The sequence below is a fragment of the Bufo gargarizans genome, chromosome 3 (assembly GCF_014858855.1).
Source record: "Bufo gargarizans isolate SCDJY-AF-19 chromosome 3, ASM1485885v1, whole genome shotgun sequence".
Classification (NCBI taxonomy): Eukaryota; Metazoa; Chordata; class Amphibia; order Anura; family Bufonidae; genus Bufo; species Bufo gargarizans.
The window spans coordinates 454,762,188-454,785,721 of NC_058082.1; the positions used below are offsets into that span (position 1 = coordinate 454,762,188).

The 23,534-nt window shown below is 44.4% G+C and overlaps 1 protein-coding gene across 1 annotated transcript in view; it reads right to left on the reverse strand.

Moving 5' to 3' along the window:
• The window catches only part of F5 (coagulation factor V), a 170,906-nt gene that overhangs the window by 137,873 nt on the left and 9,499 nt on the right, over positions 1 to 23,534 (reverse strand). Inside the window, exons 2-4 of the mRNA XM_044283579.1 lie at positions 8,637 to 8,719; positions 2,320 to 2,442; positions 552 to 764 (exon numbers count right to left, since the gene is read on the reverse strand). Of these exons, the coding sequence (XP_044139514.1) occupies positions 552 to 764; positions 2,320 to 2,442; positions 8,637 to 8,719 (419 nt within the window). The remainder of the gene's footprint in view (positions 1 to 551; positions 765 to 2,319; positions 2,443 to 8,636; positions 8,720 to 23,534) is intronic.

Below are 23,534 nucleotides of genomic sequence, written 5' to 3' on the forward strand. Positions count from 1 at the left end.
TATCTTAAGATTAACAGTTTAGGACATGAAAAAGCCTCTTAACTGCACCTATGTTAAAGGGGTTTTCTAGGAGTTTTATACTTATGACCTGTCCTCTGAACAGTGGGGGTCCGACCCATGATCCCTGCTGATCAGCTGTTTGAGAAGGCAGCGGCGCTCCTGTGAATGCCGCAGCTCAACAAGCACAGAACCATATATTGTATAGCGGCTGTGCTTGGTATCGCACTCGGCCCCATTCACTTCTATGTGGTTGAGCTGCGCCTAGGCCATGTAACTTATAAACGTGTCGTCACTGGCCTAGGGAAAGCTGAGAGAAGGCCGCACTCTACAGCGAGGTCCGCTGCCTTCTCAAACAGCTGACCGGCAAGGGTCCCCGGTGTCGGACCACCACTGATAAGATACTGATGAGCTATCCAGAGGATAGGTCATCATTGTAAAACTCTCGTGCAATCCAAGGAATATCCAGATTTTACGTTCTAAATTAATTGTACCGTAATTTTCAAGACATCAAAAACTTTGAAGTGATACTGATGTGACATGTTAGTCATTACCTTTTTTACATATCAGCAATGCACCAATCAATCCAGAATTCACATCTTGTACTGGGTTTTCCGTTGAATAATAACTACTTGTTAAACAGTCAGGATCAGCTTCTTTAGGCCCTACATCTTCTGTAATATCCCAGTTATAGGTGTAGATTTCACCGGGCAGAACAAAATCATCCAGTTTTTCCAGGGAAGATGTACCATCCATATATTTTGTCCCTAAACAAAGTAAAATATGACACTTATGGAATAAGAATCAGGATAAATATTCTGTAGCAGTTATTTCTGCTGGATCCCTACACATTGAGCATAGATCTGTGTTCTTCACATATATATTGTACCCTACGGCCTTGCTCACAAGTTCAGAAATTTGTTAGGAGGTAGGTTGCGATGGAGAGAACGCTGGAAATGCATATGTGAATCGGGGATTTTATACTTCTTTCACATGCTCAGGAAAATAAATCTGTGTGGAATAATGAACACGTTTTGGATTTTCCTACATCTAGAGCTTGTACATTATTGCTTAAGATTCCGCATGGAGAAGTGCATATTAGCTCCATTGGATTACAATACACATGCAGATCCACTGGCCAGTTCATGGCAGAAATGTGAATTTTAGCTTTGGATTTCTAAAAAAAATAGATGTGCAAATCTGTGCTCTGTGAATATGGCCTAAGTGTTACTTTGTTCCTAGTTTTGATCTACGTGTGTAGTGTTCACTGTCCTCAGGGATCCCACTTCTACCCGTGGTTTATTGTTTGGCAATAGATCTGGCCTTGAAAGGCAGAAGAATAAGAACACTGAAACAGAGGGAATGACAATCATATAATACACACTGGCCCAGATTTACTGAGGTATCTGAGCTAAAAATCTGTCCATAAAAGTGGCACAAAATGGAGTAAATTGGCACAATTTTGGCCCATCTAGGGTTTCTACACTTTTTTCTGACATGATGGACAAGGGGTTGGGATTAGCAGAGAGTGGCTGGAGCTTCACAAGAAAGGGGAAGGCTTAAAGGGAACCTGTCATCACCTTTCTGCTGCCCATACTAACGGCAGCATAAAGTAGAGACAGGTGAGTGTATTTCAGTGGTCTGTCATTTAAAAGTAAGTGGTTGCCGAGAATAAACATCACAATCATTGCAAACTGGGCCTGGAAAAGAGTCACGACCACCCGAGAAGAGTCATGCTTATTCAGGAATTCCTGCTGATGATTGACAGCCTTCTACCTAGTTTTCTCCCTTTCTCTCTAGGAGAGAACTGCCAATCATCAGCAGATAGACGGGGAGAGCATGAGATTATGGATAACCAGGACTCTTCTCAAGTAGATTTGACTCTTTTCGAGGCCTGGGCTGCAATGATTATGATGCTGGTTCTCAGCAACCACTTACTTTTAGCTCATGAGTGACACACCTCTGAAATCAGCATTTCTGTCACTATTTTATGCTGCCCTCAGTGAAGTCAGCATATAGTTGATGACAGGTGCCCTTTAAGCCTCTAATTTATAGGAATACACCCATGTACTGCAGTATATGGGTGCATTCCTATGTATGAGGGAGGTTATAGTCACATTTGGTATAAACACTGTCCAGGGATTGTACTGTAATTGGCCTAAGTGTTTATATTAAATGTGACCATAACTCCCTTCATCCATAGGAATACACCCATGTACTACATATTTTTTTCCTTTTCTAAACCCTAGGTGCGTCTTATCATCAGGTGCGTCTTATAAAGCGAAAAATACAGTAGTTGAGTAGAACTAAATTATATGTTACCTTCAGATAGTTTTCCATATGAAATTCCTTGTGGATGAATGGTGAGAGGCTTACTAGCCATATTCTTAAAGTGGACTTTTAAAGTATCTCCAACTTCTGCACGTAACGTCGGTCCCAGGATACCTGAAGAACAAATTAAATCATTCTTCTTACACTTGTCATTTAAAATACATCATACAATGGGTGATTTCATTTAGATCATCTCCAAAAGCAACCATATTGTGAAAATACAATACGGTCTTTTCACATGTTGTCATATTACAGTTTTGTCAATGTTGCAACTGTCATCATTACATCATTTCCCTAACTTCTAAATGTAAAATTTATACCACTGCTAGTACGCACCTTCCCATATTGCAGGTGTCCCAGATATTATAACATTCTGGGTGGATTCTAATTTATCACAAAAAGTGTGATGACTTAGAAATAAGGACCTGTAAGCACCTCTTTACTTCTGATATGAATGGCACAGTCCTGTAGAATATGTTGGAGCTGTATGAGAAACTTGATATAACCAGGCTCAGACTGATCTACCGGGGTCCAGGGTCCTGGAACTAAGTTTGGGTCAGGGAAACGGTGAGCCTGGCTATAATGATTCACTTCTCCTCATTCCCTGTGCCTCCTCAGCTCTAGGTAGTTCCGACCACACACTTGCTCCTGACACCATCCAGCACCAAGACCTAGTGGGTCAGGGTCACAGCAAACACAATGCCCCGAAATGGGCATGTAGTCTGAGATCTAGATGTTTTCTTTAGTCTGATTTATTCTGACATTTTTATTTCATGTAAGATATCGATCTGTGGTCTGTTTCATTCACATCTCATATGAGGTAAGATTGAATTTTGAGGTCTGGATTTGACTCAATTACTTGTTCGAAATATGGTATGATTTAATTTTGAAATTAATTCTAGGATCAGATTAATTTGGGTTCTGGTCCACATACTCAATTAATTTTAGGGCCTGGTGTCTAAATTAATTAGTGGTCCAGTATGGATTTCAGCGCTGTACCACAGCCTTAGATATTCTAGTAAATTTGATGCCTGTAAATTATTGTAGAGGCTGAATAAATACACTTTCCCTCAACATTAGCCTTATTTGGTCAGATGGACAACACCCATACAAACGTATCTACCTTTGACCTGAATAGAAATTTCCAGCTGTCCAAACATCTAATCATAAGCCCTTGTTTCAATATTACAACTTCTATGCTCCAGCACATTACACATAAAAGCCCATAATTAAAGGATGCCTATTATCTTCTAGAGTCTAAGGCTATCGCTGGGAGAAAATACAGCAGCAGGGGGTGCTGAGCACGAATGATCCCAGGATTTCAACAGCAGGAAATGCAATTTTAAGAAGATTAGGTGCCGGCTTTTAGAAAACAACCTTAAGCAAAGTAACAGTAAAGTTTCTGTATAAACAATCTATTGTACTCTTTCCCCTACTGTTCATAAAAGCACATAATAATTAGTTTACCAGAAGAATATACTGCATGTTACTGTGTAAATGGTAACATAGTGGTGTGCACAATGAATTCAAGTCCAGCAATCATTTTAAAATCCACACAGAAACATTGTAAACTTAATGTTGAATTAGATTTTGAAGTAAAGGTAGGGACTTGTTTGGAATCATCTGCTCTACAGGTGTATTTTATGACGCAGGAGCCATATACAATATTTAATGCCAAGTTAGGCTTCGTTCACATCACCGTTCAGCCTTTCCGTTCTTCTGCCCCGTTCTCCTTAGGGGCAGAAGAACAGAAAGGACGGATAAGCACATAACTGATGCCAAACTGAGTCAAACTGAGCCTGAGGACCCCATAGACTATAATGGGGTCCGTTATGTTTCCGCCCCCCTTGCTTGGCTGCTCTCAGAACTCTGTAGAAATAAATGGAGCATGTTGGGAGTCGTAGTTTCACCACAGCTGGAGTGCCAAGGTTAGCCATCACTGGTCTATGGGGTCCTAACGGCTCCGTTTGACTCAGTTTGGCGTCAGTTATGTGCTTATCCGTCCTTTCCGTTCTCCTGCCCCTAAACGGAGCAGGAGAACGGAAAGGCTGAACGGTGATGTGAACAAAGCCTAAAGGAGTCAGATTTGTTCCTGATAAATCAAGAAAGCTTTTACCAAACTTTTCTTTGGAAAATGTTTTTGTGATCCCACAATAACGATATCAAGAAGTTTATCGTAATAACGATATATATACAGTACAGACCAAAAGTTTGGACACACCTTCTCATTCAAAGAATTTTCTTTATTTTCATGACTATAAAAATTGTAGATTCACACTGAAGGCATCAAAGCTATGAATTAACACATGTGGAATTATATACATAACAAAAAAGTGTGAAACAATTGAAAATATGTCATATTCTAGGTTCTTCAAAGTAGCCACCTTTTGCTTTGATTACTGCTTTGCACACTCTTGGCATTCTCTTGATGAGCTTCAAGAGGTAGTCACCTGAAATGGTTTTCACTTCACAGGTGTGCCCTGTCAGGTTTAATAAGTGGGATTTCTTGCCTTATAAATGGGGTTGGGACCATCAGTTGCATTGTGGAGAAGTCAGGTGGATACACAGCTGATAGTCCTACTGAATAGACTGTTAGAATTTGTATTATGGCAAGAAAAAAGCAGCTAAGTAAAGAAAAACGAGTGGCCATCATTACTTTAAGAAATGAAGGTCAGTCAGTCCGAAAAATTGGGAAAACTTTGAAAGTTTCCCCCAAGTGCAGTCACAAAAACCATCAAGCGCTACAAAGAAACTGTCTCACATGCGGACCGCCCCAGGAAAGGAAGACCAAGAGTCACCTCTGCTGCGGAGGATAAGTTCATCCGAGTCACCAGCCTCCGAAATTGCAGGTTAACAGCAGCTCTGATTAGAGCCAGGTCAATACAACACAGAGTTCTAGCAGGAGACACATCTCTAGAACAACTGTTAAGAGGAGACTGTGTGAATCAGGTCTTCATGGTAGAATATCTGCTAGGAAACCACTGCTTAGGACAGGCAACAAGCAGAAGAGACTTGTTTGGGCTAAAGAACACAAGGAATGGACATTAGACCAGTGGAAATCTGTGCTTTGGTCTGAGTCCAAATTTGAGATCTTTGGTTCCAACCACCGTGTCTTTGTGCGACGCAGAAAAGGTCAACGGATGGACTCTACATGCCTGGTTCCCACCGTGAAGCATGGAGGAGGAGGTGTGATGGTGTCTCCTTGATGACCCCATACAGTAATATCTCTTAGGGCTCTTTCACACTTGCGTTGTCCGGATCCGGATTAATGCCTTTCAATGGGCATTAATTCCGGATCCGGCCTTGCGGCAAGTCTTCAGGATTTTTGGCCGGAGCAAAAAGCGCAGCATGCTGCCGTATTTTCTCCGGCCAAAAAACGTTCCGGTCCGGAACTGAAGACATCCTGATGCATCCTGAACGGATTTCACACATTGGCATCATAAACATGCCTTTTAGTCAAATAAAGCATTGGGGGTCATTTACTAAAGACCGTCACTACACGCTACAGCCATATAATCTCAGTCCTGTTCCTTCTGTGTAGCAGCCACTGGAACATAGCGACTGTTATCCGGTGCCGAGTCTCCTGGCTCCGGGAGTTTACAGCCAGTATTGCGATACTCGATACCATTCAATACCACGTGAAAGAAAAAGAAAAACACCAAATAGGCCGTGTGCATTCCGCATTTTAGAAAAGTCCTTTCCTATTTTTTGGGGGGACAGGGTGTCTAAAAAATGGCAAATGGCGTGTTTTGTATTTTTTTCTTTTTGTTACAGCATTCTCCGCATAGAAGATATTTTTTAATATTTTAAGAGTTCTGACTTTTTCAGGCGTGGTGATACCTAATATGTTATTTTATTGTTTATATATTCTCAATGTAAATTTGGAAAGGGGGTGATTTAAACTTTTAATATTTTGGTGTTTTTTCACTTTTTATTTAATAACTATTAGCTCCTTTAGGGGGCGAGAACCCTTGTCCTATTCATCCTAATAGTGCTCTAATGCAAATACTGAGGAGGAGGGGAGGGCACCCTGTGGCCACTGCCACCAATGTATATAATACTTAAGGGGGGGGGGGGCTGTGTGTCACCAATGAAGATAATAGTGGGGAAGGGGGAATTGCTGCACCACCAATGAAAATAATTAACCCCTTAATTCAAATGTATCACACAGCTGACACCTGGCCTCAATGACAGGGATCCCACCGAACCGCGTCAATGAACCCCTCATGTGGACATTTAGAAGCAGTCAGCACTGTGACGTGTGACTGCCCTTATGACATCACTAAAATACAGCGGTAATTAAGTAAGGGAGATATCGCCATACCACCTGCAGTGGGCGTGTGCTGGGGAAGATTAGCAGTGGGCTGATTGCTCAGCTGCTCTATTACTATTATTTTTTTTGCTTTAATGGTTAGTTTGTTACCAACTCCTATATTTCTCAATAACCTTACAACTGTTGATTTGCTAAACAATTTGGCAATCTCCTTAATATTATGAAATCTGTACCAGGTTCTGATTCATCCATGCAAAAGAATGAATAACAAACACATTTTACAGTTATCAGTGAAAATCACTGTATCTGTGGATATTACATTGCCTCAAAAATGCAAAAACATATTTTTGTATACGTATATGTATGTATATAATATGTATATTACCGTTTATGGTCCAAGGGAATACAATATTGCTGATTATACTGCAATGGTCTTTGACCTAATGCTATTAAAAATAAGTTCTCCCTCCTTTTCCTATTGGGTTGCAAAAAGTCAGCAGTTTTTTATTAAATCTATTAGGAAAACCGTCTGACAACTAATATGGCTACCGTTATAGGTTGTCACTCATCTTTCTGGGGCTATTAAACTGCAAACGTGCCTAGTTAGTCTTGATTTAAAGGGCATCTATCAGCAGATTTGTACCTATGAAACTGTCCTACCTGCTGCATGTACGCTTTGCAGCTGAAGGCAGAGAAAGCAGAGCCTCTAGGTGTAATGGTAACGTCCCCGTTGCTCCTAGAGGCTCATTTGCATATATTAAAACTTCATTTTTCTCAGAAATGCGGTCACATACAAACATAGGACCAACACAGTTGCCTTCAGCTGCCAAGCGCACATGCAACAGGTCAGCCAGTTTCAGAGGTACAAATCTGCTGACAGATGCCCTTTTAATACACAACTCCCAATCTAGACCAGCCAGAAATTTAGTCAATGTTGATCTTAAATGCATCTTTGACCCCATCAAAAAGGTAACACTTCCAGAGTTGGACTGGCTCACCAGAGGATTCCCCAGGGAGCCGAAAAACATACCTGCCAAAAGTACCATTTTCCATGGGACACACAGCGTACCAGATTCCAAAAAGAGAGATGATTGAACACTAATTTGTGTAAAAGGGATATCTCTATGTAGTTTAACTTTTATGGCTTTTTTTTACATAGATATATTTGCAGCTAAGGGTAATTTTACACTAGCGGCAGGACGGATCCGACAGGTAGTGCGCTGTCAGAGGCCGCCGGACTAAAAAGTCGGACATGCAGTACTTTTAGTCCAGCGGTCTCTCGCTGCGCACTGCGCCGGAGCTCCGCCCCCCTTTCCCATTATAGTCAATGGGGACGGAGCGGTGGTCCGGCAGCACGGCGAAATAGTGGCAGGACGGATCCAACAGGGTGAACAGCCTGTCGGATCCGTCCTGCCGCTAGTGTGAAAGTAGCCTAACATCTACTCCATATATTTTATTTTGCTGGATAATGAAACAAAATTCAACATCTGTTCATAAAATAACATAAAATATAGACCATAAATACAGGAATATAAAAATACTATACATTGGTACAAGTATATAATGATTTCACAGCAGTAAGTAGACGACATGAGACATTCCTAAGCTGACCATAGACATTACATTTATCTTGGTGCATCCTGTCTATAGACACTCACTGTGGTGCCGAAAGATCCCATAGGTTCAGTTTCAACCTGTCCAATCCTATTGTTTTCCTCAAGATAAGTAGCACCAGAGGCTTCCGACATGTGCTTTGATTGCTTTCCTTACTGGAATATCAGACACAGTAATGGTGAAACCAAATAGTGTGGCTGGCCATGCCCATTGGAAACAGCCAATGGTTGGTCAGATTTGTGCCACAATTAGTAGGCATGACTTTCCATGTGCGGCTATCCGCACCATATGGTTTCACCCGTAGGCGACACACTCACATGCAACTAATACCAATTAGTCAAATGATCATTTGCTCAACAGTGATCACATTTCTACGGCAGGTAAATCTCATTAACTGCTATGCTAGCATGCCTGATCTCACCTGACAGCTTGGATGCAGGCTTTGCTTTCTGAAAACCGTCTTCATATTCCCTGAAAATGATCTTCTTATAGACATATTCAGAGCTGTGTAACAAAAAAGAAAATGTTACATTAAAGGTCTAAATCAGGACTAACAGTCTAAATCTTGATGGACAAGGAAAACAGCAATGCTCAAGAATATTTGTGAAAATACAATTCTATGTGTATAATATATTAGGTATAGTGGATCGAGACAGAACACTTTAAATGTCAGCATTAGATTCTCTAATCATACACTAATTAGTCTAAGGCTATGGACTCATTTGGGTGCATTTTATTATAAAGACCTGATCCAGAGAGATGCATCCCTGAACCCCTGACAAACTGATAGAAATTTAGCTAGAATGAATACCGATAAGGGCTACAGATCAGAGCAGCTCTCTTACAGGTTCACTGTGAAGCAGAAAGTACAGGCACTGAAAGTGGAAGCTGTACAGGTAAACTGTTGAAAATGTTTAATAAAACTATTGAAATAAGTGATTTTTTTTTTCCAAAATGAGTAGAATGCAATAATAAAAAATGACCCCAACGGTGTCCACAGACTTTAAAACGACAGGTGACGTGAATAACACTGATTATCTTGACAATGGGGCATGACAAGGGGTGGGATAGTGAACAGTCAGTTCTTGAAGTTGATTGTGCTGTAAGTACGAAAAGTAGGTAAGCATAAGGATCTAAGTGAGACTGACAAGGGCCAAATTGTGATGGCTAAATGTCTAGGTCAGAGCATCTCCAAGACAGCAGGTTTTCTCATGTGTTTCGGGTGTGTAGTGGTTAGTACCTACCAAAAGTGGTCAAAGGAAGGACAATCTGTGAATCAGCAACAGAGTGATGGGCTTACTGATGTGTATGGGGAGCAAAGACAAGCCTGTCTTGTCTGTTCCCACAGAAGAGCTCAAGTCTCTTACCCTTCCTTCCCTACTCTCTCTAGTAACGTGTTTATTGCTGACCTCTGTCCACCATCTAAAGTGTCTACAGTAGGCACATAACCATCAGAAATGGACCATGGAGCAATGGAAGAAGGTGGTCTGGGCTGATGAATCACATATTATTTTACATGCTTTGTACAGCCAGGCATATGTGCAACCTGGAAAAGGCAGCGTGATATTCTGACCAATGTTCTGCTGGGAAACTTTGGGTTGTGGCATTTATGTGGATGTTATTTTTTGACATCCCACCTACTTAGAGATCAAGTAACAGTTTCATGACAAAGGTATTTTCTAATAGCAGTGGCTACTGTTCCCTGCCACACTACAAAAATGTTCAGCAGTGGTATGAGGAACATAACAAAGAATTTAAAGTGTTGACATTACTCCAAATTCCCCAGTAGGATGTGCTAGAAAAACATGTCAGATCCATGGAGGCCACGTCTCACAAGACAAAGGATCTGCTGCTAACATCTTAGTGCACAATACCACAAGACACCTTCAGAAGTCTTATGGAGTCCGTGCCTTAACAAGTCTGAGCTGTTTTGGTGGCACAAGGTGGAGCTACACAACATTAGGAATGTGATTTTGATATTATGGCTGGCCAGTGCACGTTGCTTATGAATTCTACTGTAACAACTATACAGACCACAGGCTGTCCATGTATATACAGAGGAATGAAAATGGCCTTTTATTACAGATATAACACCAGAGATGTGAGCATGTATCCATAACTATAACATAACCACAAGAACTTCAATGTCACCATTCAAATGGGAAATAGATATACTGAGGTAGTAAAGCTGAGTTTGTTGTTTAGTAGAACTCATTGTGATAACATCATGTGCTGTCTAGGGTTTTTGACTGTGTAAAGTTCACAGAGGGTTGCTGCAGCGTCCCACTAGCTTATGTGGGCACTGCAAAAGCTTGTTTCTGTCATCTGTAATATCATGCTGTATTGTATTATGAGAAATCCCTTTTACCAGGCTGTCAGGTGCACTACATGCATTCCACCACTAGATGGGGGTAGCACCACAGTATACACAGTCAGGTCCATAAATATTGGGACATGAACACAATTCTAACATTTTTGGTTCTATACACCACCACAATGGATTTGAAATGAAACGAACAAGATGTGCTTTAACTGCAAACTGTCAGAGTTATTTGAGGGTATGTACAGTCGTGGCCAAAAGTTTTGAGAATTACATAAATATTGGAAATTGGAAAAGTTTCTGCTTAAGTTTTATAATAGCAATTTGCATATACTCCAGAATGCTATGAAAAATGATCTGATGAATTGCATGGTCCTTCTTTGCCATGAAAATTAACTTAATCCCAAAAAAACCTTTCCACTGAATTTCATTACTGTCATTAAAGGACCTGCTGAGATCATTTCAGTAATCGTCTTGTTAACTCAGATGAGAATGTTGACGAGCACAAGGCTGGAGGATTGGGTTAAAATGGCAGACTTGACCTGTTAAAAGGAGGGTGATGCTTGAAATCATTGTTCTTCCATTGTTAACCATGGTGACCTGCAAAGAAACACGTGCAGCCATCATTGCATTGCATAAAAATGGCTTCACAGGCAAGGATATTGTGGCTACTAAGATTGCACCTCAATCAACAATTTATAGGATCATCAAGAACTTCAAGGAAAGAGGTTCAATTCTTGTTAAGAAAACTTCAGGGCATCCAAAAAAGTCCAGCAAGCGCTAGGATCGTCTCCTAAAGAGGATTCAGCTGCGGGATTGGAGTGCCACCAGTGCAGAGCTTGCTCAGGAATGGCAGCAGGTAGGTGTGAGTGCATCTGCACGCACAGTGAGGCGAAGACTTTTGGAAGAAGGACAGCAAAGAAGCCACTTCTCTCCCAAAAAAACATCAGGGACAGATTGATCTTCTGCAGAAAATATGGTGAATGGACTGCTGAGAACTGGGGCAAAGTCATATTCTCTGATGAAGTCTCTTTCCGATTGTTTAGGGCATCAGGAAAAAGGCTTGTCCGGAGAAGAAAAGGTGAGCGCTACCATCACTCCTGTGTCATGCCAACAGTAAAGCATCCTGAGACCATTCATGTGTGGGGTTGCTTCTTATCCAAGGGAGTGGGCTCACTCACAATTTTGCCCAAAAACACAGCCATGAATAAAGAATGGTACCAAAACACCATCCAACAGCAACTTCTTCTAACTATCCAACAACAGTTTGGTGAAGAACAATGCATTTTCCAGCACGATGGAGCACCGTGCCATAAAGCAAAAGTGATAACTAAGTGGCTCAGGGACCAAAACATTGACATTTTGGGTCCATGGCCTGGAAACTCCCCAGATCTTAATCCCATTGAGAACTTGTGATCAATCCTCAAGAGGCAGGTGGACAAACAAAAACCCACTAATTCTGACAAACTCCAAGAAGTGATTATGAAAGAATGGTTGCTATCAGTCAGGAATTGGCCCAGAAGTTGATTGAGAGTATGCCCAGTCGAATTGCAGAGGTCCTGAAAAAGAAGGGCCAACACTGCAAATACTGACTCTTTGCATAAATGTCATGTAATTGTCGATAAAAGCCTTTGAAACGTATGAAGTGCATGTAATTATATTTTACTACATCACAGAAACTGAAACAAAGATCTAAAAGCAGTTTAGCAGCAAACTTTGTGAAAACTAATATTTGTGTCATTCTCAAAACTTTTGGCCACGACTGTACATTCAAATCAGGTGAACGGTGTAGGAATTACAACAGTTTGCATATGTTCCTGCCACTTGTTAAGGGACCAAAAGTAATGGAACAGAATAATAATCATAAATCAAACTTTCACTTTTTAATACTTGGTTGCAAATCCTTTGCAGCAAATTACAGCCTGACGTCTAGGACGCATAGACAGCACAAGATGCTGGGTTTCATCCCTGGTGATGCTCTGCCAGGCCTCTACTGCAACTGTCTTCAGTTCCTGCTGGTTCTTGGGGCATTTTCCCTTCAGTTTTGTCTTCAGCAAGTGAAATGAATGCTCAATCTGATAAGGTCAGGGGATTGACTTGGCCAATGCATTACATTCCACTTCTTTCCCTTAAAGAACTCTTTGGTTGCTTTTGCAGTATGCTTTGGGTCATTGTCCATCTGCACTGTGAAGCGCCGGCCAATGAGTTCTGAAGCATTTGGTTCAATATGAGCAGATAATATTGCCCGAAACACTTCAGAATTCACATCATCAATAAATACAAGAGAACCAGTTCAATTGGCAGCCATACATGCCCACGCCATGACACTACCACCACCATGCTTCACTGATGAGGTGGTATGCTTAGGATCATGAGCAGTTCCTTTCCTTCTCCATATTCTTCTCTTCCCATCACTCTGGTACAAGTTGATCTTGGTCTCATCTGTCCATAGGATGTTGTTCCAGAACTGTGAAGGCTTTTTTAGATGTTGTTTGGCAAACTAATCTGGCCTTCCTGTTTTTGAGGCTCACCAATGGTTTACATCTTGTGGTGAACCCTCTGTAATCACTCTGGTGAATTCTTCTCTTGATTGTTGACTTTGACACACATACACCTACCTCCTGGAGAGTGTTCTTAATCTGGCCAACTATTGTGAAGGGTGTTTTCTTCACCAGGGAAAGAATTCTTCAGTTATCCACCCCAGTTGTTTTCCGTAGTCTTTCGGGTTTTTTGGTGTTGCTGAGCTCACCGGTGTGTTCCTTCTTTTTAACAATGTTCCAAACAGTTGTTTTGGCCACGCCTAATGTTTTTGCTATCTCTCTGATGAGTTTGTTTTGTTTTTTCAGCCTAATGATGGCTAGCTTCACTGATAGTGACAGCTCTTTGGATCTCATCTTGAGAGTTGACAGCAACAGATTCCAAATGCAAATAGCACACTTGAAATGAACTCTGGACCTTTTATATGCTCATTGTAATTGGGATAATGAGGGAATAACACACACCTTGCCATGGAACAGTTGAGAAGCTAATTGTACCCTTACTTTTGGGCCCTTATCAAGTGGGAGGCACATATGCAATTTTTATGTAAATACCCTCACATTAAAGCTGACAGTCTGCAGTTAAAGCACATATTGTTTGATTCATTTCAAATCCATTGTGGTCCATTTATGGACCTGACTGTATACTGTAGTTCAGGCCTAGTTAGGGAGTTGGGAGTTGGTGAGAGAAGCAAAAGGAGATAGAGTGAGGAGCTAGGGGGAAGGAGAGGTCCCCTCTCCTCTCAGCTCTCTCTCTTGGGCTCCACGGCCCAGAGGAGCCATCGTGGATCTCAGTATCAAGCCAGGAAGATAGGCAGAAGGAAAGTCTATATTCTACCATTCACTTTTCCGGAGTAGCAAGTGAATTTTGGTCAAGTTTATTGTTGGATAAAGACAAAGGAAGGACAAAGCCATTATTCTAGGCTCTAGGCTCCTTTGTATCTAGGTGAAGGACTTATTAGCTTCTGGCAGCCTCACCGTTATTCAGATAAGATTTCAGTTGCATCACTTGTGTGTAGAAGATAAAGACTTGAACTACCTCAACTGAGACTGAAGCAAGGCAAGGAGCTGAATATCATTGAGTATCTAACTAACTACCCTAGACTGACACATTACTACCAGCACACCCTGTTACTGGGACTCATCACATCCAACATGCATGTGTATCAGAGACAGTTTTTTATTACTGGATGTAAACTGTTATCAAATACCTGGTTAAAGTAAAGTTCTCAGTTGGATTCAAACCTGCCTCATTCTTCTAACCTCATACTACTACTACTCTCTTAACATTTTGCACCATCAAGGTGCTGGCGTCATGACACTACCTAAGTCAGGAGCCCAGCCGCACAAGCACTCAGAAACCCAATCACCATCAAGGGCACCTCAATCACCACCTGGCCGGTGTCCCCTGTAATAGAGTGTGCCCCGGAGAATCCAGTCCTGTTCTCCCCTTCACTGCACTGCTGGCCCAGAGAGGCGTCTGCTAAACCGTGAGTAACTGATGAACTGTTTGTGCACTTCAGCCCGCCGTGAACCTCACGTGTTCTACCCCTGCAGACTAGCACGTTGCATTGCCTAAACTGATACATTGGAGCAGAATATACTGCATGCACTGTAATTTAAAGGGGTTTTCCGGCACCTAAACACCGATGACCGATTCATTAATATCAGATGAAATGGGGGTCTGCCTCAAGCAGTTGCTGATGCCAGAAACCACAAAGCGAAAGGGGGACTCTCTCCGTTGTGTAGTTTCCAGCACCAGAGTACTGCAGCTCAGCTCTCACTCATTTGAATGGGATCTGAACTGCAGGACCCCGGCACGGCACCACGGTGGATAGAACCTTGGCTTTCCAGCTCCATCCACTCTATAATTTCCAGCCCTGAGACAGCTGACTAGCGGGGGGTGCCAGGTGTCAGAGCCCCACCGATCTGACACCGATAACCTATCCTATTCAAGTGTCACAAAATTCCTTAAAAAATATCTCCTCCTGTGAATTTCTGTCTATTGGATGTCCTCATCCATTTAAAGAGATTGTGCCACCATTAAATGTTATATTTTAAAGGGAACCTGTCACCCCAATCCCAGACCACCATCCACAGTTACACATGAGCAGCCCTGTAGACAAGGAGCCCAGACCACTACTCCGAGCATAAAACTAATTACTTAATATACTATTTAAGCCCCCAAGATGATTCTTGAGAACCTTACTAAGACCTGTATTGCACCAACTGATTAACTGACAGATTTTTTGACCAATGAATGGTCAGATGGCTGTCTACACACACAAATCTTTTTCCTAAAATGGCTGCTGCACGTGGTAGGACATGGAGCAAGGAACTCTGGGAACGAGGGATCACCCACAATGCCATGCATGCAGCCAATCAGCAGCCAGCCAGCCGTGTGATGTCACAGCCCTATAAATAGCCTCAGCCATTTTCCACTGTACTTAGTGCAGGGAGAGACGTCAGCAGGCGCTAGGGACAGTGCTAGGAAAGACTTTAAAACTTTTATTTTGCTGTATAGAAGTTCAGGGAAAGGATATGGAGGAATCATTCCACAGTATTGAAGCAAAACATGGTTCAGTAGAGTTTACAGCCTGGGTAATAAGAACAATCCTATTACACCTTGCTGCACTGACTGCGGATCCAAATTGCCATCATACAGCTCTGCAATTCCAGCAAACCGTTCTTGTTATTGGCGTGCAAGTGCTGCTTGATACAGCCATTAACAGGGTTTATTTCTATGTCTTATTTGCCCTTGTGCGGTGAAGTTATATGTTGTAAAGCATTTTTTGGCTTGTATTAGTGGGAAAAAAGGGCTTATTAGCCGTTGTGTGGTGAAGTGAGAAAAGTACAGCCCTTTTTGGTGTGTATTAGTGGCAAAAATATATATATTTGCCGTTCAGCAGTGCAGTTAAGCCCTTTTTGGAGTGTATTAGTGGCAAAAAATATATATTATTTGCCGTTCAGCGGTGCAGTTATATGCTCTAAAGCCTTTTATGGTGTATAAGTGGAAAAAAAATAAGGGCCTATTTACCATTCAGCAGTGCAGGTATATATTCTAAATCCCTTTTTGGTGTGTATTAGTGGCAAAAAAATATACCGTATTTTTCGCCCCATAAGATGCACTCCCCCCCCAAAAAAATAGGGGGAAAATGCCCCTGCATCTTATGGGGGAAATGCTGCCATTTTGACATCGCTGGCTGCGATGTATGCGAGAGCGGGGAGGGACTGGGAGGAGGAGCTGGGGGCTGGCAATTGCGGCGGGGAGGTGCAGTCCCTGTAGTCCGGCCCCGCCGCTCCAGTGCTGCACTATACAAATATAAAATGTCTCATTCAATTAATAGTTATTAAACATGCCCCCACACTCCTAATATTACCGTACATCCTAACTGCTTCTGTAGAATGCAGGCAGGCCGGGCGGCAGCGTAACTCCCTGATATCACGTGCCTGCGCCGCCTACTTTATGAATGAAGCAGGCGGCACAGGCAAGTGACGTCAGTGAGTGACACGCCGGCCGGCCGCCCGGCCTGCCTGCGTTGTACAGAAGCTGTTAGGATGTACGGTAATATTAGGAGTGAGGGGGCATGTGTAATCACTTTTAATTGAATGAGACATTTTATATTTGTATACTACAGCACTGGAGCGGCGGGGGATTCTGTGGATGACAGTTTTATGGGGAACATCTGTGGATGGCACTGTTAAAGGGAACCTGTCACCTGGATTTTGTATATAGAGCTGAGGACACAGGTTGCTAGATGGCCACTAGCACATCCGCAATACCCAGTCCCCATAGCTCTGTGTGCTTTTATTGTGTAAAAAAAACGATTTGATACATATGCAAATTAACCTGAGATGAGTCAGAGCTTGAAAATATGACTTCTCTGGTCACACAAGTAAGATATGACTCTTTTATGTTAATTTGCATAAAAGGCGGGAAGTACAAAAATGCTTAATACTTATTGAATTTGTCTGCAAATGAAATTAAAAGTGTAATTTATATGTTTAGGGTAACACAATGAACATTTCGAAGCGATCAGTGAGGGTAGCATAGTAGAGATGACAGGTTCCCTTTAAGGGGTTGGGGGGTCTGTGGATGGCATTGTTATGGGCTGGGGGGGTCTGTGGATGGCACATATATAACAGTGCCACCCAGAGATCCCCCATAACAGTGCCACCCAGAGATCCCCCTGTAACAGTGCCACCCACAGATCCCCCCTGTAACAGTGCCACCCACAGATCCCCCCTGTAACAGTACCATCCACAGATCCCCCCTGCAACAGTGCCAGCCACAGATCCCCCCTGTAACAGTGCCAGCCACAGATCCCCCCCCCCATAACAGTGTCTGTCACAGATCGCCCCATAACAGTGCGTCATCTACAGATCCCCCCATAACAGTGCGTCCTCCACAGATCCCCCATAATAGTGCATCATCCACAAATCCCCCATAGCAGTGCCATCCCCAGATCCCCCCATAACAGTGTCCTTCACAGATCCCCCCATAACAGTGCCATCCACAGATCCCCAGTAATAGTGCCATCCACAGACCACCATTAGTTCCAAACCCACCAAAAGCACACCTTTTGGTAAAAAAAAAAATTTTTTTCTTATTTTCCTCCCCAAAAACCTAGGTGATTCTTATGGGCCGGTGCGTCTTATAGGGCGAAAAATGCGGTATATTATTTGCCTTTCAGCAGTGCAGTTATATGTTCTAAAGCCCTTTTTGGCATGTATTAGTGGCACAAAACAAATTAGCTGTTGTGTGGTGAAGTGAGAAAATAACAGCTCTTTTTGGTGTGTATTATTGGCAAAAAAATATATATTTGCCGTTCAACGGTGCAGTTATATGTTCTTAAGCCTTTTGTGGCGTGTATAAGTGGAAAAACAATAAGGGCCTATTTGCCCTTCAGTGGTGCAGTTATATATTCTAAAGCCCTTTTTGGCGTGTTTTAGTGGCAAAAAAAATATATATTTGCCGTTCAGAGGTGCAGTTATATGTTCTAAAGCCTTTTGTGGCGTGTATAAGTGGAAAAACAATAAGGGCCTATTTGCCGTTCAGTGGTGCAGTTATATATTCTAAAGCCCTTTTTGGTGTGTATTAGTGGGAAAAAAATAAAAGGGCTTATTACCTGTTGTGTGGTGAAGTGAGAAAATAACAGACTTTTTGGGGGTGTTTTAATTTCCTTTTTATTTATTTATTTGATCTAACAGTATGTCACACAGAGAAATTCCAGGCCCTGCACAGGGGAGTGGCAGAGGCCTAAAAGTTTCTGGCGCAGGCACAGGTCGCAGCAGAGTAACAGGGCGTGGCAGCAGGAGTCAAAGCGAGAGGCCTGAGCTCCCGGTGTCATCTAGCGGTCGTCTCTTGACCAGCAACCCAGCGGTTCTTGAATGGTTGACTCGGTCATCCACTTCGTCCCAAGTGACATCAGACACCCCCAGTTAAGAGTCGGTGGGTTCGTCAGAAACAACCCTTAGTTGGCAGGGCCCGGGAGCAGGCCCTGTGCTCAACCTGCCACTGTCCTTTTCTGTTCCCTTAGCCAGAGAAGTATTATATGCTACTCAGCTCCACTATACAGCGAGGATAAGTTACTAGAGGACAGTCAGCAGTTACTGGACAGCCAAGATGTGGAGGAGACGCCCGCCACTTCCTCCTGTAGGCAGGCAAGTAGTGATGAGGAGAGTGGCGTGGGAGCTGGTGTCGCGAGTGGTCAGGCTCCTGACCCAGAGACCGTTGAGGAGGACATCAGTGATGTGCAGACAGTACTCGATGATGATGATGTAGCTGATCGCACTTGGGGGCCGGGTGAATTAGGGGCATCATCATCAACGGGAGAAGAGGGTGTCAGCTTGCCCGTGAGGCAGCGGCGAAGCCAGCAAGTCACTAGCATGGCCGGGAGTCAGCAGGGTGGCAGCAGTGGGAGGTTTGGAGCCAAACATGCCCGGGGTAGACCACCTGCTTCGCAGGAGCCTACCTGCCTGGAAAGTAGTGGTGCAGGGGTTCACAGAAGCAGTGGCGGTAGCAGTCAGTCAGTGCGGAGTGTTGGGGGTAAAATCACCTACTCGGCGGTGTGGCATTTTTTTGTTAAGCCGCCGGAGGAGGTGAACATGGCCATTTGTAGAATGTGTGGGCAGAAGGTGAAGTGTGGCCAGGTGCCAATGTTGGCACCATGGCCCTGCATCAACATATTCCGCGTCACCATAAAGTGGCCTGGGAGAACTGTGGCTCCGATGTGGTGCCGCAGCAACCACTATATCACCCGATTTCAGGCAGTCAAAGCTCCACCACCTCAGCCGAAGGGAGCTGTCTGTCCTTCCCATCATCTGCTAGTCCTGATGCTCCTGCTCCTCCTCCTACCCAGTCATTCTGTCAGCAATCTATCACTGAAGCGGTTGCCAAAAGACAACAGTATGCGTGCACTCATCCAACGGTACAGAAGCTGAATGTGCTCCAGGCCAAGTTGCTGGTGCTGCAGTCCCTCCCTTTCCAAGTGGTAGACTCTGCACCTTTCAGAGAACCGATGGCTTGTGCCGAGCCAAGGTGGAGAGTCCCAAGCCATCATTTCTTTGCCAAAAAGGCAGTACCAGCCCTGCACAGGTATGTAGTACAGAAGGTGGGCCAGTCCTTGAGCCTGTCGGTGTCTGCCAAAGTGCATGGCAGAGCCGACGTGTGGAGCTGTAACTACGGTCAGGGACAATAAATGTCTTTTATGGCCCACTGGGTGAATGTGGTTCCTGTATAGGCACACCAGCAACTAGGCCAGGTGACGCAGCTTCTGTCTCCACGTTCTCACGCTGTTGGTCCTGCGACAATGTCCACCTCTGCCTCCTCATCCTCCACCATGTCCTCAGCCTCCACTGCAGGGACAATTCACAGTGCCCCTCCAGCATACCACATGTGCAGGGCATGGCGGTGTCACGCTGTTCTGCACCTCATTTGCCTGGGCGAAGTGAGTCACACAGGGGAGGAACTGCTCTGTGTTATTCATCAAGAAATCGAATCCTGGCTTTCTTCATGACAACTCAAAATTCGAACCATGGTGACCAACAACGGGATGAATGTGGTGTCAGTGTTGCGTCAAGGAGGGCTAAGCCATGAGCCCTGCATGGCACACGTGTTCAATCTGGTTGTTAAGCGGTTAATGAAGTCCTCCACCCATCTGCAAGACATCCTAAAAATGGCCAGGAAACTTTGAATGCACTTCAACCACTTGTACACAGCGAAGCACACCCTCCTTGAGCTGCAGCGGCAGAACAGCAACCCCCAACATAGGTTGATATGCAACGATTCCACCCGTTGGAATTCAACCCTCCATATGTTGGACAGACTATACGAACAGAGAAAGGCCATAAACGATTTCTTGATGATCCAAGCGGACAGGAGTACTCCCCTGTGTAACTTCGATGTCAGCCAGTGGCAGTTCATGCGTGACACCTGCCGTTTGCTCAGGCCCTTTGAGGAGGCCACGTTATTTGTCAGTCGACAGGACTAGGGGATGAACAACGTAATTCCACTGCTTCATGTCCTGGAACAGATGCTGGTAAATCTGGCTGGTCAGGGGACTTTAGACGTGGCGCCTAGATCTCACAGCCACATGAGCCCTGTGGGGGCTGAACTGGAGGAGGAGGAGGACATTGGAGCACAAGCAATGTGTAGCGAAATGGGTGTTTTTTCTACACATGTGACAGGAGAGGAGGAGCAGGAGCAGCCAGAGGAGATACAGGGCGATGGGGAAGACGAGGCAGAGGACCCAGACACACCGTGGCAGTATGCAGTGGAGATGGAGGCAGGGAGTCCCTCCGAGTCACTTGTAGAAATGGCCCGATGCATGCTCACCCGCTTGCGTAGTGACAGCCGAATTGTCGCAATTCGGCAGTGGGATGACTTCTGGCTCGCCACCTTGTTGGACCCTCGCTACCGGTCCAAAATGGGGGCCGTTTTTACACCCGCTGAGAGGGAGGACAAACTGAACCACTATAGAGACATCCTATGTAGTAAGTTGGCCGCTGTCTATCTGTGCCATCATCCATCCTCTCGCAGGTCTGATCGGGGGGCCCTCTGTGCTCACGTTCCTCTGCCATGGCTACTGTGGAGCTCCAGCTCCATCAGCAGAAACTTGAGTCTAGAGTGGCTTATGAGCTGTTTTATTCACCCACCTAGTGAAGAAACTACTCACTAGCAGCAGCTAGACCTGGAGCAGGACCTGAACCAGCAGGTGGTGGCATACTTGGACAGCACCCTGCCACCCCACATTGAAGATCTGCTGTACTGCTGGGCAGCCAAACTTGATTTGTGGCTGCAACTGGCAGAGTTTGCCTTGGAAAAGCTGTCCTGCTTGGCCAGTAGTGCGGCATCATAGAGGGTGTTTAGTGCGGCAGGGGCCATAGTTACCCCAAGAACTCGCCCGTCCACGGAAAATGTGGAGAGAGTGGCCTTTGTCATGATGTATCAGGCGTGGATCAGCCAGGATTTCCACCGAGCATCAGATTAGATCATTCATGGTGCCACACCAACACTTTGACAAAAGACACCGATTTCTTTTGGCTACCTGCCTCAGCTACTATTCTGATGCTGCCACCCGCCTGAGGCCACATATCTGATGCCAAGTGCTCCTTCTTTCACCCACCATCTTCAGCTGGTACTGTTATTGCCACCCACCTCCCTACTCTGTCAACGGGTCACTCTGTGGTCTCCTGATGCTGCTACCACCTCCACACTATGTCACCTTGCCATTCTGTGGTCTCCTGATGCTACTGCCACCTCCAAACTATGTCACCTTGACACTCTGTGGTCTCCTGATGCTGCTGCCACCTCCACACTATGTCACCTTGCCACTCTGTGGTCTCCTGATGCTGCTGTCACCTCAACACTATGTCACCTTGCCACTCTGTGGTCTCCTGATGCTGCTGCAACCTCCACACTATGTCACCTTGCCACTCTGTGGCCTTGTGATGCTGCTGCTGCCACATTCACACTCTCATTGTGCCACCCTGTGGCCTCCTCCTGATGCTGCTGCCGCCACCTCCACACTCTGTCATTGTGCCACTCTGTGGTCTCCTCATGCTGCTGCTACTGCTGCCACCTCCACACTGTCATTGTGTCACACTGCGGCCTCCTCCTGATGCTGCCGCCACCTCCACACTGTCATTGTGCCACTCTGTGGCCTCCTGATGCTGCCACCACCTCCACACTGTCATTGTGCCACCCTGTGGCCTCCTCCTGATGCTGCTGCCACCTCCAGACTCTGTCATTGGGCCACTCTGTGGTCTCCTCATGCTGCTTCCACCTCACCATAGGTCCAATCGGACTTCTCATGCTGTTCCCACCCTCCCCACTTCATGACTGGGCCACTATTTTACCTTTAAGCCTGGCTGACATCATCATTTATTTGACCCTTCTGATCTGCCAGAAGGAAGGAAAAATTATACGCACAATGAATCCAATCTATGTAACATCTGTAAGGCCTGCATAACATAGTCCCTATTTTGCTTCGGAATTGGCTTGCGATTTGGTAGCCAAAAGCAAGATTGGGTAAAAAACACAGAAGAAATGCAAATATTCCATTCACGTGTCATGTCTGTTTTGGATCCACTACTGTGTTTTTTGCCTTTAGCAATACTGATGGATTACTGACCAAATGCTGACCGAGTGAAGGCGAATGCTTCATAGACAGGATCCGTTTTTTGGGGGTTATTGTTCTGACGGATCAGAGGAAGGGCAAAATATCCAGTAACGTCAACACAAACTTACTGCTGACACCCTCTCCACTCTGTCGGGGGGCTCTACTTGTATAAACGTTTATTAGAACAGGTTCTGTAGACATCTATGTGGAATCAGCTGCCGACGGCGTTAAAGGAGTGCGCTTCTTCTTGACGCTAACATTGACCGGTAAGACTGAGTTCACACTTGAGTTATTTGGTCAGTTTTGCCCCATAACTGCTCAAATAAGTGAAGTCTGCAGTAATTATAAGAGCGATGCCTGTCATCTGCATGTCATACGGACTCGCAGTATTATTTCACTACCACAGCAGACTCCCTATGTGTGTTACTGCAAGGTACAGTATTCTACACCACTATAAAGGCTCTCTGCAGCCAGGAAATAGCCTTTTTTAATGCGATTCGCCATGAATAAATTTGGATCAAAACACTAGCGGTAAAATCTTCCGGCAGGCTGTTCTGGCAGAGGAACTGCCTGCAGGCAGACATTGTATCTGGTATAGCGCCGGATTCAGCCAGAGAAAAAACACCACTTGCACTCATCCCTAAAACAGGCTGGATACCCACGAGTCCCACGATAGTCAATGAGCCTAATAGTGCTCCGGCCTTTTCCAGCCATGCCGGATATGATGTCTTCCGACAGGCTGTTCCTCTGTCAGAGGAGCCTGGTAGAAGAATTTACCACTAGTGTAAAACTAGCTTAAATTGTATAGTAAAAGCCCCATCTTGTGATTCTGAAGTGAA